The sequence below is a fragment of the Lynx rufus genome, unplaced genomic scaffold (genome assembly GCF_022079265.1).
Source record: "Lynx rufus isolate CCGP_SWC_20201006 ecotype Redwood Valley unplaced genomic scaffold, mLynRuf1.p SCAF_9, whole genome shotgun sequence".
Classification (NCBI taxonomy): domain Eukaryota; kingdom Metazoa; phylum Chordata; class Mammalia; order Carnivora; family Felidae; genus Lynx; species Lynx rufus.
In genome coordinates, this window is record NW_025814897.1 from 86,811,944 (window position 1) to 86,825,336 (window position 13,393).

At 52.0% G+C, this 13,393-nt stretch overlaps 1 protein-coding gene across 3 annotated transcripts in view; it reads right to left on the bottom strand.

Moving 5' to 3' along the window:
* The window catches only part of WT1 (WT1 transcription factor), a 48,313-nt gene extending 35,236 nt beyond the window's left edge, over nucleotides 1-13,077 (bottom strand). For 2 of the 3 annotated variants that reach the window (XM_047072246.1, XM_047072245.1), the window contains exons 1-3: nucleotides 8,868-8,877; nucleotides 6,981-7,103; nucleotides 6,404-6,506 (exon numbers count right to left, since the gene is read on the bottom strand). In XM_047072246.1, the coding sequence (XP_046928202.1) occupies nucleotides 6,404-6,506; nucleotides 6,981-7,103; nucleotides 8,868-8,877 (236 nt within the window). Of the gene's footprint in view, nucleotides 1-6,403; nucleotides 6,507-6,980; nucleotides 7,104-8,867; nucleotides 8,878-12,632 lie in introns of those variants that run through there. The other variant, XM_047072244.1, reaches the window with a different exon arrangement.
* Between the last annotated feature and the right edge of the window lie 316 nt (nucleotides 13,078-13,393).

Sequence of the window (13,393 nt, forward strand, 5' to 3'; positions counted from 1 at the left end):
TAGAATGGAGCTGACAAACCTGTTTAAGACCAGTGTTTCCTCTGCCAGATGGTTGCCAGCTGGCAAAGTAGCACCTTGGTGGAAGTAAAGAGTTTCCCCCAGAAGACTGACGGAAAAAATGAATGAATGGATGGATGAATGAGAAAAGAAAACACCAACCAAGAAAAATGCAGATATAACTGCCATCTGTGATCAGAATTCATGATGTCCAGCTTTTGCTGCAATAGGCCTGTCCCGCACCAACAGAGAGGCCCCTGTGGGTTCACCTCTCTACCTGATAACCACGGCTCAGGAAAAGAGGCTGCAGCCAGACTTCCACACTGCCCTTTTCCTGCGTTCTTCCCCCCAAGGCGCCATAGAGGCTGCCTGTTGAGAAATTTCTGCCCAGCAGGCCCTGGTGAATAATTATTTTACAGTCAATCTCTTGGTATTGTTATTTCTCTCCAGCTCACCAGTTCACCAAAGAAAAACCCACTGGGGATTCAACTTCTATTAATAAACACTTGGTCAGCACAAGAGTTGCAGGAATATTTGAAACTAGATTTTTCCCCCTCCCTGGAGACAAGTCCGTTTCAAGTCTTTGGTTTTGATACTGCCCACCCCTGGAAACCATTTCACCTTTCTGTCTTCATGACTACCTATGTGGGAAACAAATATCAGTATTGTCTTAAGTGAAACTTGTACACCATGTAAATGTACATATGTTCGCAAGTGAAAAGAAGTGTTATTGAATATAATATTATTTCCTTGGGCATGAGCTGTCCTCTGGCACATGTCTATGTTGAAAGCCCACCTAACTAGCATATAGTGCACTTCCCAAAGACCTGGCTTCCCCAGAAACTCTATGCCTGCTATGGAAGTCTCTCTCACATGAAAAACAATCTGCTGGTAAAAGCCTCCACTGTCAACTTCGTCGCTCATGAATCAACATTCAAGCATTTAAATTTTTTTTTACTTTTTAAAAATTTTATTTATCAGTTTTGAAAGACAGAGAGAGTGTGAACGGGGGAGGGGCAGAGAGAGAGAGAGAGAGAGAGAGAGAGAGAGAATCCAGAGCAGGTTCCAGGCTCTCAGGTGTCAGCACAGAGCCCCATGTGGGGGTCGTACTCAACGAACTGTGAGGTCATGACCCCAGCCAGAGTCAGACACTTTACCTGACTAAGCCACCCAGGCGCCCCTGAATTGTCAACATTCAATTAAAAATATCTGAATCAGTAATTATTGCTTCCCAAATTGGGAGCAGTTTTACCTAGTAACGGGCAAAAGGAAATATCCTCATTTAAATTGGTAGCAGATTTGCTAAAGAAGGATATGCAGGAGCGCCTGGGTGGCTCAGTCAGTTGAGCTTCCCACTTGGACTTCGGCTCAGGTCATGATCTTGCAGCTCCAGTGTTCAAGCCCTGCATGGGGCTCTCTGCTGTCAGCAAAGAACTCGCTTTGGATCTTCTGTCCCCCTCTCTCTCTGTCTCTCCCCCACTCATTCTCTCTCTGTCAAAATAAATAAATAAACTTCCAGGAAAAAAAAATAAGGATATGCAAACCTAATAAAAGAGCAAGAAGAAAGGGAAAGGACTAGAATATCTTTTAAAAAATAGTGTGGAGAGGAGGATTTTTCAAACACAGGGCACAGAACTCCTTTTCACAAGTAGCTGTGAAAATCAACCCATGAACTGGGCATAGTCAGAGATCGGGGGCTCAACTGAGGTCAGCCAGCAGAAGAGGCAGAAGGCCTTATGGAAGAAGATTCAAAGGACGTGAGCAGAGAAGGCCCAGCTAGCTTCCTGTTTTAGGCAGAAATCAGGGAAAGTTTTTGTGCTTAGTGAGTGTGAATTTTACTACTGTCTCCCCTCAGGAGAGCATGGGGTCCAACCACTCCTGGAACATTGCCCGTGAGCAAGCACAATCACAGTGGCCCTACAAGCGGTCATTCCTTCTAGGTCTGGAGGGATGGGGAGAAAGGTCTTTAGGTGCCTTGACTGAACTTCACCCCCAGCAGTTCACCCCAGCAGTAAAGGCTAAGCTAGAGGTGTCTGAAGTATGAAAGACAGACTTTGTTGAATGAGCGCTTCAGGAGAAAGTCTGTTTCTGACGACACTCACCAGGGAGAAAACTGCCCTGAATCCATTAAGGGCTTTCTATTGAAAGTTATGGGTAGAACTAATGGATAATGGGATTTCTTTCATTACTGGAAAATAAAGACCTTTCTCTACTGAGGCCCCGGACAGATGCCACCTTTGGAAAGAAAATGGCACTTATTCATCAAGAGAGATAGCAGGGTGCACTGGGTAAGAGGATGGATTCTGAAACCTCACTACCTGAAATCAGGGACCTTACTGTGTCATACTGGGCAAATTCACCTCCCAGGACCTCCTCTATAAAATGGGTCAAAAAGTCATCATCTGGATTAAAGAAGTCAATCCTGATACAGTGTTTAGAATGGTGTCTGGATGAAGTAAGTCTATATAAGCATTTGCTCTTCACACTTATCAGCAACAGTGTTGGCACAGATTGTATAAGGGGAGTATTCCAGGTGGAGGATGCTGGTGGTCTGGAATCCCTCAGTGATTCAGAGCACAGATGGGTTTTGAAGTCAGAGAGACTGAGGATCAAGTCCTGGTCTTGATTCTGACTCGCTGTGTGACCAAAGCAAGTTACTTTGCGTCTCTGAATCTATTTCCTCTTCAGTAGGATAAAGATTAGAGTACCTACCTCACAAAGTCATCAGAAGTTAAATGAGTAAACTGAGTGACGCACTTAGCACAGTGCCCAGCAACACACAGTCAGCATGCAATAAATCCTCGTCATTATGTTAAAAGGACTCATGCATGGTTCACCCAGCTGTGATCACGGCCCCTACGGAGAAGCCAAAATCTGTAACCTTTGGACAGAACTCCACCCATCTTCATATGGGGGCAGAGAGGATGGGAAAAGCCATCTCCTATCACCTCCCGTAAGTTAACTGTGAGCATTTTCTATTCACTACTGTTCACATCTACACACAAATGTTCACACATAACTCCCCAGATCTGTTCCCTGAGAGAGGAAAAAGACTTGTATAACAAGGAGAGAATTTTGAGAATTTCCTCAAAGCAAATACATATTGTGCACTGCTTATTTAATATTAGTGTATGTACCACTACCTTGATTTTATTCTGGGAAGGGAGACTACATTAAAGACTGGAGAGACAGAAGCTTTGGAAAGCAGTGGGGAAGAGGCTGGGCAGGCGGCCCCAGGGGGTCAAGTTCAAGGAGGCTAACAAAATACAAGCAAGCCTTTCCCAGGAGGTCCCAATTTTAGATGAAAGGGAATGGAGCCAGGGGCCAATAGAGGCACCACTAAATATCTTAAAACCCAAAAGTTAAGCCACTAAGTGATTAAAATTTAGTCTTGTTTCCTATGCTTTTTCAAACACTGCATTCACAAAAGCATTTAGGTACCCTCTCAAACTTTTTTTTAGGAGTAAGAAAAAAGGAAATGACGTAACTGCAGTCAGTAATTGCATATGACCAGTTTTAAAATATCCTATACCTGTCTGTTCTATCATTATTACTGTATCTGATCTTTGAAAAGTGATTGAAAATGTTATGAATGTAGGGTGAATGGAATTTCAAAGACAGTACAAAATTCAAGGGAGCAGACTTTTTTCCTACAGGGGTCCCAAATCCTTTTTTAGGAGATTTATTGCTTAGAAATCTTCTCTAACATGGGGCACCTGGGTGGCTCAGTTGGTAAAGCCTCCGACTTGGGCTCAGGGTATGATCTCAAGGTTCATGAATTTGAGCCCCATGTCGGGCTCTGTGCTGACAGCTCAGAGCCTGAAGCCTGCTTCGGATTTTGTGTCTCCCTCTCTTTCCACCCCTCCCCTGCTCTCTCTCTCTCTCAAAAATAAGTAAACATTAAAAAAAAAAAAAGAACTTTTCTCTAACAGAAGAAAATGGTATATTTGTAACATAAATATAAAAATGAAAACCAAAAAAGGATCCAAGGCGCCTGGGTGGCTCAGTCTATTGAGTGTCAGACTTGGGCTCAGGTCATGATGTCATGGTTCATGAGTTCAAGCCCCACATCGGGCTCTGTGATGACAGTCTGGTCTCCCTCTCTCTCTGCCCCTACCCTGCTTGTGCTCTGTCTCTCAAAAATGGATAAATGGCAAAAAAAGAAAAGAAAAGAAAAGAAAAAAGATCCAATGGATAAGCAAAGATTTCCAAAAGATGAACCTAACAAAATTGCTTTATACAGTGGCCGATCAAAAGCTGGATTAGAAAATGTGAGAGTTTCACCTATAAAATGCAACCCAAGTGACTTTTCCTACATCCAAGACAACCACAATTTCAGCACTAAGTCAGAATCCACCACAGGGGCAGAGAATTATGAAACCAGTGGCTGTGATCACTTCATCCCCACCTTCTTCACTTTCTAGGTTGCTCAGCCCCTCTGATGGTCCCCTTCCAACATCTCCCAGTCCCCAAGCCCCATGGAGGTATCCCAGTGCATCTAAATGACACTCACTCCAGCAGCATCAAGGTCTTTCTCTCTGCCTGGGATAAGACACCAACCAGGAACCACGGAGGGAGGAGTGGGCGAAAGTCATTCCATGGGGAACCATTCCAACTGCGCCCCCAATGGCTACCAGAGTAACAGCAATGCCACCCTGGCAACCGGCAGGAGCAGCTCCTCAAAGATGACGATGACCCTGCCACCACAATTTTGCTGGGGTGGGGCTAGGGGTGTCCACAACAGAGAATGGCTGTGAGTTCTACACCCATTCCAGTGACTGACCCACCAAGGGGAAGCACAGAAACAGAGAGCTTGGGGCTGAACACTGGGCCCGCTGTGCCAAAGAACAGAACTAGATTCTAGCTAGTGAGAATGAATAGGAAGACGACAAGGTGTGGTCATTCTACCTCTCTCTGTACAACCTTTGTGCATTTCTTTGCTTCCTCTCACTCAAAGAAAGAAAGAAAGACGAAAGACGGGAAGGGGAAAGGGAAGGGGAAGGAAAGGAAAGGAAAGGAAAGGAAAGGAAAGGAAAGGAAAGGAAAGGAAAGGAAAGGAAAAAAAAAAGAGTGATCTCGAATCCAAGATCCGATTAGGTATGCCGGATTTTCCCATCAAACGGAAAGGTTTCCGAAGTCCGTGGGTCTCAAGCATACATAATAGAAGGGGCTCGACCCTGTACTTCCACCGGATAGGGGAATCAGACCAGTTCCAGGCTCAAGTTCATAAGCACACCCGGCCTTTGGGATGAGCCGCCCGCTCGGGAGCGAAGATTCCTTCCCCTCCTCCACCTGTGGGACTAAGAAGTCCCCCAGGCGCGGCCATTCCCCCCACCCAATCTCCCAGGGCAGGCGCTTTTCCTTCCTTCATTACCTCACTACCTCCTTCCCTTGACGTCAGCCCCGGGTCCTCGAGCAGAGGGGGGAGGATGGAGATGCATTTGGGGGCAGTCGGTATCAGGATCCCCGTAGCACCGGGGTGGGGGGAGGGGGAGGGGCGGAATATGAGGTAATGCGCGCCCAATCCCCCGCCTCGAAGGCCGAGAGCGGCCACTTCCCTCCCCCCGCTCCACCTTCCAGCCCCGCGCTCGCCGGTGTGTGCACCAGTTACTAGGCAACGCTATCGGAGAAGCGGGATGCCGGCCAAGTTCACCCAAAGTTGAAGAATAAATTTGGGGGAAAGAAGGTGGAGGGTGGAGGGAGAGCCGGGAGAACGCACAAGGGACGGGAAAAAAGCTTGGAAGGAAAAAAAAGCTGGTCTTCTGCCTCCCAGGAACAGGAAGGAGGGCGGGCGCGGGCTGGAGCCGTGTCCCCGGAGGACGCTGCTGCGACCCGACCGCAGCCCGGCACACAGTCCGGTCCGGTCCCTGCCCGGAGCCTGGAGCTGGGAACCACGCCCACCGAGCGCCGCCGCAGCGGGACACTCTGGGGCACAGGGGTAGGGAGAAGGCTGCGGTCAGAGTGTACGCGCCCTCGAATTACTCCCAGAGAAGGCCGGCCCGTGTGGCTAGTGGGCGAGGAGGGGGCTGAGACGGGAGAAGACCGGAGTGCGAGTCGAGTCCATGTTTAATCTTTGGTCGCGAGCGAGTTCAAGTCCTTTAAAAAGGACTTTAAAAAATAAGGAGCCCTTTAAAAAATAACTTCTTGAAGCCCCACTCTTCTTCAGCTCAAACAGTAATCGCCCTCATTTATATTTAAAAAAACAAACAAACCAAGAACACCAGGAGACGAGGAAACCTACTTCTTTCAAATCAGAGCCTGGAGATCTGCTTTAATTTGCTTTAAGTAGCTAAAGGTGTCCTTTGCCTCCAGGACCCTGCATGCCCGCGGTCGGGGCTGCCCGCGTCGGACGTTCCCGCTCCCGCCGGCTCGCGCGCCCCAGACACCGTGGCGAGCGCCTTCCTACCTGCTGTAGGGCGTCCTCAGCAGAAGGGCCTGGCTGCCAGTGCAGCTGTCGGTGGGGGTGTGGCAGCCATAGACGGGGGGCGGCACAGAGTACTGCTGCTCGCCTGCGGAGAGCCGAGGAGAGCGGGGTGAGCGCGCCCCAAGGGCTCGGGGTGGGAGTGGGGACGCGCGGGGCGAGGCCGAGGGCAGGGGCTGGGACAGAGAGCATCCCCAGCTAGTCTCCTCGGCTAAACTGGGGGCAAGGGGTCTGGATGCCGGCGCGTGCCGAGAGAGGGCGTGCAGATCGTAAGGAGCTAATCAGCTTCTCACTGCACAGTCCTTTATTAGCCACTTCGTAGAACACGTAGACATATTCGTAGGCTTGTTTGAGTGGAGCTGTCCCTAACATACTTGGGGGGGGGGGCGGGACAAAACTCAATCTTTTCTTTTAAATTGAGTGAGATTGGGCTGATTATTTCTAAAAATCCCTTTAGATGTCCTCTTCTCCCTTTCCCGATTTGCTGTGGTTTGGAAATTATGGGGACGGGAGTGGCATGGAAGAAAGAGAGAAGGACCCCACCTCATTCCCGCCTGCTTACCCAGAGAGCCCTGCTGGCCCATGGGGTCCTCGTGCTTGAAAGAGTGGTTAGGGAACTGCGCCGCGTGGTGCGAGGGCGTGTGACCGTAGCTGGGCGTCCCGTCGAAGGTGACTGTGCTGTATCCTGCGAGCGCGGCGGAGAGAAGCACAGCGTCAGGGGTGAGACTGGGTCGGTGATTCTGAAGCAGAACCAGGGTAGAGAAGCGCCTGGCCCCCGTACTCGAAACCCCAGCATAGGGTGATGCCACCCCACCGGTCTCCAGAACTTTCGGCGGGGAGCCTGGTCCAAGCCCAAATGTGTGACCTCGGAGCGGCTCCCCGCCTTTTCTCAAGAAAAACTCTGACCTCCCCGCCTTTTCCAATTCATTTACGCCCTTGTCTTCTTCCACCTTGCCTTCTGCTTCTGAGCCGAACCTCGGGCAAGTGAAGTATGAAAACCGCCAACCGCTCGCCAGAGAAAGTTCTTCTTCAAAAACAAACACCGCGGCTCTTGCTCCGGGGCAGCGCGGGCGAGCGAAATGAATCTGTTCGGCTGACCCCGAGCTGACTCGGAGCCGTAAATCAGGGGACCGCGCACCAACTTTCATTAATTACTCGGAGCCAGTTAAACGGCATGGGCTTTAAATGGGAAGAGTAATTACCGAGTAATGTTATCCGAAGCTGCGCGACCCTACACCACGACAGGAAAGCTGGTGAGGCCCTTCCAGATGGCCCCGCCGGCCTCTGTCCTATGCCCTCCTCCTTACCCCCTCGGACCCAACTCGCACCCAGTGCGTCCCTAACTCTACCACTGTGGGGGCCACGTTCCTTGCGCTCCAGGCGGGGAAGGGCGCTTGTTTTAGAGTGTGCCGGACTGTACCTCCCTTTCCCTTCATGGCAGTGCCCGGGCCCCTTGCTACAGTTTCCCTGCGGAAAAACTAAGGGCAACTGTGTTCTTCCCCAACTCCCCGAAGGCTGGGTTAAAAAAAAAAAAAAAAAAGTCTTGATTAGTGTCTTGATTGAAAAATGTAATCTCTTTCTGTAATTGTTATTAAATTGCTTTAAATCTATTCCTCACCAGCTTTTGGGAAACTGTTGCCATCTCTGGGGAAAAAGCATCCTCCAGCTAAGATAAAGATCAGTCCTGGAACCCTGAACAGACTGACTAGTGGGATTCCCTCCTTCTATACACGCAGTCCCCAAGAGTCTCAGGACTGAGGGTCCAGGACAGGAGGTGAATGAGATCTGCCCTGACGCTCACACAGCCTTCATGCAGGGCCACAGTGCCAGCCCACCCCCACCCAGTCCCTGCACTGGATCTCCAAACTCCATTCAATTTCGGGGGAGTGGGTGGGTGAAAAGGCCCCTCACCCCCTACTCTTGCCCCAGGCGTGACAGAGGCTCTGTGACAAGTGTCTGTGAAGACTTAGAATGGAAAGAGGAAGGAGACCATTACCCCAATCTTTGAAACATAACCCCCCAAAGAAAAACAAAAACCCAGCCTCTCCTACCCACACCGGGCAGTGTTACGTGTTGGAGTGGAGTGGGGAAGAGGGTGGGTACAGGTCCCAATTACCGGATTGTACTAGGCAGGCCAAGTCTCGAACACTGCTTGGTGCCACAAGTTGACAACTTAAGAAGCTTTTATTATTTGCATGACCCCAGAGTCCTCAATCTATCGCCTGCTAAGTAGGCAAAGATAACCCCCCGCCCCATTAGCTGTCAGGGCTGGGTGAGAACCTTGGGCCTCCTTTTGGGAGCAAAGGCACAGCCCTGATTGAGGCCTGTCAGTTTACCAACGAAATTTGGCTCTCAGTGCCACATTTTGCAGAAAAAAGGCCGAATTTTGAAAGAAGTTTTTTTTAAACAGGAGAAACAGAAGCCGCAAAGAAATTGTCCCTAGACAAACCCTTCTCCATTTCTGAACTGATGAGTAGAAGCTGTGGCCCAGGGCACGGTGCTGTTCTTGAAGGCGGGCTCCGCCAACTGTGGGATTGCAGGCTGCAGTTCCCGCACCCGCCGCGTCGGCTCCGCGTCCAGCGAGGTTCCCAAGGCCCCCCACCTTACAGGACACGAAGACCCGGGGACAAAGGCCAGCCTCCAACCCCCTCCCTCAAGACCCCCCCCCCCGGAGGGGCCGAGGCGAAAGCGTCAGCGGAGGGGAGGGAGGGCTCTTTTAATTAGAAGCTTATCCGACGCGGGACTGATTAGATCGCGCTGTCCTGGGGCCTCGTGCTGGTCTAGGCGTTGAGAGCATGGGGGCGGGGACCTAGGGAGGGACAGTTGTTGGCGAAAAGAGCAGCGTATTCAAAGGCTCCTTGTACATGCCCGAGAGGGAGAGGCTCTAATCCGCCAAGGTAGCGCTTTTCCCACGGTTAGTCCGTGCTAGGGAATGGAGTGCAACCTTGACCGCAAGGAGAGGCGAGACACGCTCTGCGCGTCTTTTCCCCTGCTCGAGGCATTGGAGGAACCCAGGAACCGCCTGGCCGCCGGGCCTCCTGAGAGCTGAGGGGTAGAATGGAGGCTCAGTTAGGAAGGGGGTCAGAAGGCTGGAAATGATGACTCCACAGCTGTGGCAGAATAGGGGAAAATCTGTCCCCCAACGAAATACTCAAGTGACTCAAAGAGAAGTGCCCTTGGCCCTTCTCTAGAGCTGGTCTCTGCACTGAACCTAGGGTGGCTTGGTGATGCCCCCTGCGCATTAAGTCTGAGACTACCCCAGTCCTCACTCCACTACTGACTGCCCTTACAAACCATGAGCCCTCATGCCCAGACCACTATTAATTAGTTCAGTGCCCATCCAATGGAGCAAAGGAAATCCATCTCAACAGAGGGGCCAAGACCCCTGGAAAAGGAGGTAGAAGTAATCTAATATGGTCTGGGTTCGAGTCCCAGCTCTGCCACAGAGGGACCTCTTGCACACATAATCTCTTAGAGCCTAGATTTTGTCATCCAGAAATAAGCAACTTCTCCATCAGGCTGTGAGATATTTAAAAGATGCACTCTGTCTTAATACTTCCCAGTGCCTTGCACAGAGTAGAGGCTCAACAAATGTTTGCCGAGTTAATGTTTATGATATTAGGAAACCACCTATACTATTTAAGAAATTATAAAAAAAAATGGGGAGGTGATGGTATGATCCCTTGGAGGGGGGTGGGAGAGGGTGCCAATTGTCCTCTCGTGTGGGCCACGGCAAGGCAGCCTTGTCTAGGAACGGGGATTCAGAGTCTTGACTCCTCTCTGCTGGAGTTTGGCCTGGGTCTGCTGATGGCCATTCCCATACTTTAGGGAAGGAGCTGATGCCCCTGATTCTCCCAACACGCACACACACCGCTAGGCCCTGCATTCCTGGGGGGAGCCACAGGAACACTAGAAATCAAGAGGATAAATCTAGAATCTCAGGATTCCCGAGGCCAGGGCTGAGCAGCTTCTGACATTCCCACCCCACCTCCCAGCTGCCCAGTAAGTCCCAACAGCCAGGCAAGCATGACCCGTTTTACATTTTCAGTGCAAGAAAAACCTAAATTCACAGACAGGAACCTCCTTACAGGTTGTGGTACATGTCTGGGGCTGGCTCTCCACTGGGTTTTCCCAGAGTCGAGAAGAGAACTCCAGCTGCCAATCCTGGTCCCAACTCCCAAGACTTTTATCTCTTCAGCGGCTGGGCCTACCTACTAGACAGGAATTCAGACGTTTCCCTTAAATGTAGTGCCTGCTGGCTAAGAAGCCCACAGTCTCACCGCCCCCCAACCCTATGCTAACCTGATGGGATCCCAGGCACCAGACCTGCCTATAGAAGGGGTCCAAACAAAGTGAGAGAGCCCTGGTTCCAAAAGTCATCACAGAATCTAGATGAACTCAAATAAATGATAACAGCATGGTAGTATTTTGAGCCCCAGAAATAGACCAAATGGCTTCTCAGACTCTGCAAAGAGCACACATCCACACACAGACTCACATCACACCCCTGCCTGCCAGTCTTGTGGGTTTCTGGTCCAGTCAATTTTAGGTGGTCTCCTGCCTTCTGAATTTAGAACCCCAAGTCAGAGGAAAGTTGGATTTCTGCTCCAGTGGCACAGAACTTCAGGTGAGGCCCAGCCCCCAAGTTGCCCATTTCAGCTTTCCTCTTACAGATGGGGAAACTGAGACCTGGAGATTTGCAAACGGTAACAACCTGCTAATTAGAGGTGACACGATCAGAGAACACAAGCCTCTGAATCGACACCGACTTGTTCCAACATCCCTTGGGGCGAATCAAGAACTTCACTTAGAAAGACCTTGAGTGGAGGGGCCCCCGTGAGCCTGCCTGCGGTTGCTCCTCAAAACACAGATCCCAGATTCCCTGAACGAAGAAGGGAAGACGGTTTCGATTTCACCAGGGCTTCTGGAGAGCCAGGTGCTCCAGGCTGGGTTAAGTTAGGAACCGCCTGAAGAGACTCCTTTAGAAGTTGCAGGAATCTTCGGGAAGCATAGAGCCCTTCAGTGCCTTGGAAGCCCTGGCACCTCTTGCAAACTGTCCACGCTCTACTTCTCCCATCCCACGCATTCCAGAAGCATCCCAGTCCCTAAGCTAGCGGGAAATTTTGTTCCAGCAAAACCCTCCGCCATTGAATTCGCAAGGCGTTTCCTAAAATAGTGAATCAACTCAAATTGATATAGTTTCTCACACAGCACAGAAGTCCAATTAGGATAAATTTGTAAAACAAACTACAGGGGCTCTGCACGATTTGTTCCAGCTAGTTCCTGAGGGGAGTAGGTGTGCAGTCGCCAGAGAGGGATGAGAAAACTATTGGCTGTGTCCCTATGTGTACACCGACTGAAGTGGGCAAGTAAATTGTTCTTGTTCTAACTCCCATGCTTTGCAAAAATCTTTCCTCATCTGAGCCCCGAGTTTAACGGCAAGAAGGAGGCAAGGCGCGCTGAAAGGAGGGCCTGTGCTTGGGCCCTACGGTAGGGAGGACCCGGTCCCACACAGCTTGAAATAGGATAAACAGAGTTCTCTTCCAGCCCTGGAGCCCTCATGGACGCCGCCTGAGCTGGACGCCAGGAGACATCCGCTTCTTATACTACCATAGGGACACGGTTCCAGGAAAGCCACTGTTTACTTGCTAGCGGGTTCCTTGCCTCGTTCTTTGCTCCGTGATACTTATCACACGTCTAATGTGTGCCATCACCGTATTAGGGGCTGGAGCGGCTCCTGACATTTTGGCTCAGGGTAGGAACACCGGCTGCACACCCGTGCTGGTCCCTCAATTTAAAAGCTAAAAAGGTCCAGTGCCTCCTAACAGTTTGGTGGTGCCTTGAATCACAAAACACCTTCCTGAGACGAGACAGCGCCAGACACCACACCCGTTCCCCCTTCCCACTCCCACAGAGACTCTAAGTCCCGGAATCTCCCGGGGTGCAAGGGGCTCCAGGTGACCCCCGGGCTCTCGAGAACCAGTCCGGCTCCTGGTTCAGGAGGATGTCGGGGGCCTATGCCGGCACATACTCCCTCTCCCTCTCCCGGGCCTCCTCTCCCTTAGCCGCTGCTTCCGCTATCCACACAGTCCTTGGGGAGGCAGCCGGGTAAGCGCTGGGGTCAGGGAAGGGGTAGGACAGGGGAGTGCCAGCGCGGGACGGTAGCCCCGGCGCCACCACCCCGCGTATAGGGGGCGCTCCCCGGCCTGCTTACCCTGGTTGCGAATAGCCGGCTGGCTCTCGAGGCAGCTGGGCAGGTAGGGCGCATTGGGGAACATCCTGGCCTGGCTGGAGGACGCCTGGCTGGGCGGAGGAGGACCGAAGGGCCCGTAGCGACAGGCTCCAGCTGTGCCGGTGAACTGGCCGGAGAAATGCACGGTGAAGGCGCTCAAGCACTGCTCCTCATGCGGCTCCGCGCCGCCCCAGCTCGGCTCTTGTTTGATGAAGGAGTGAGGCGGCGGCGGCGGCGGGGGTGGCGGCGGCGCCGGCGGCGGCGCGGGTCCGCCCAAGGAACCGTAAGCCGAGGCGCCCGGGGGTGCAAAATCCAGCACTGGCGCCCACTGCGCGGCGCCGCTCACGGGCAGGGCGCAGCCACCCCCGCCACCCAGCGAGGGTACCGCTGGCAGCAGTGCATTCAGGTCCCGCACGTCAGAGCCCATTTGCTGCGGCTCAGCCCCGGACGCCCCGCCGCTCCTTCGGCCTTGCAGATGCTGGGCACTGGACTCGGCCGCTCCTAACTTGCCCCAGATGCCACCCGGGCCCCGGAGCCCCGGCTGTTCGGGCTGCGGAAAGCACCCTGGCCCGGAGCGGAGCGAGTGAGAAGACGCCGGCTCCGGGGCACACGTGGAAGCCGGTTCCTGCGGCAGAAGGAAGTCCAGGATCGCGGCAAGGAGGCAGCGGGGCCCCGGCTCCTGGGCTGCCGTCCCGGCTCTGGGTGGGTGGGTGACTGAATGAGTGGGAGGGAGGGCGGGAAAG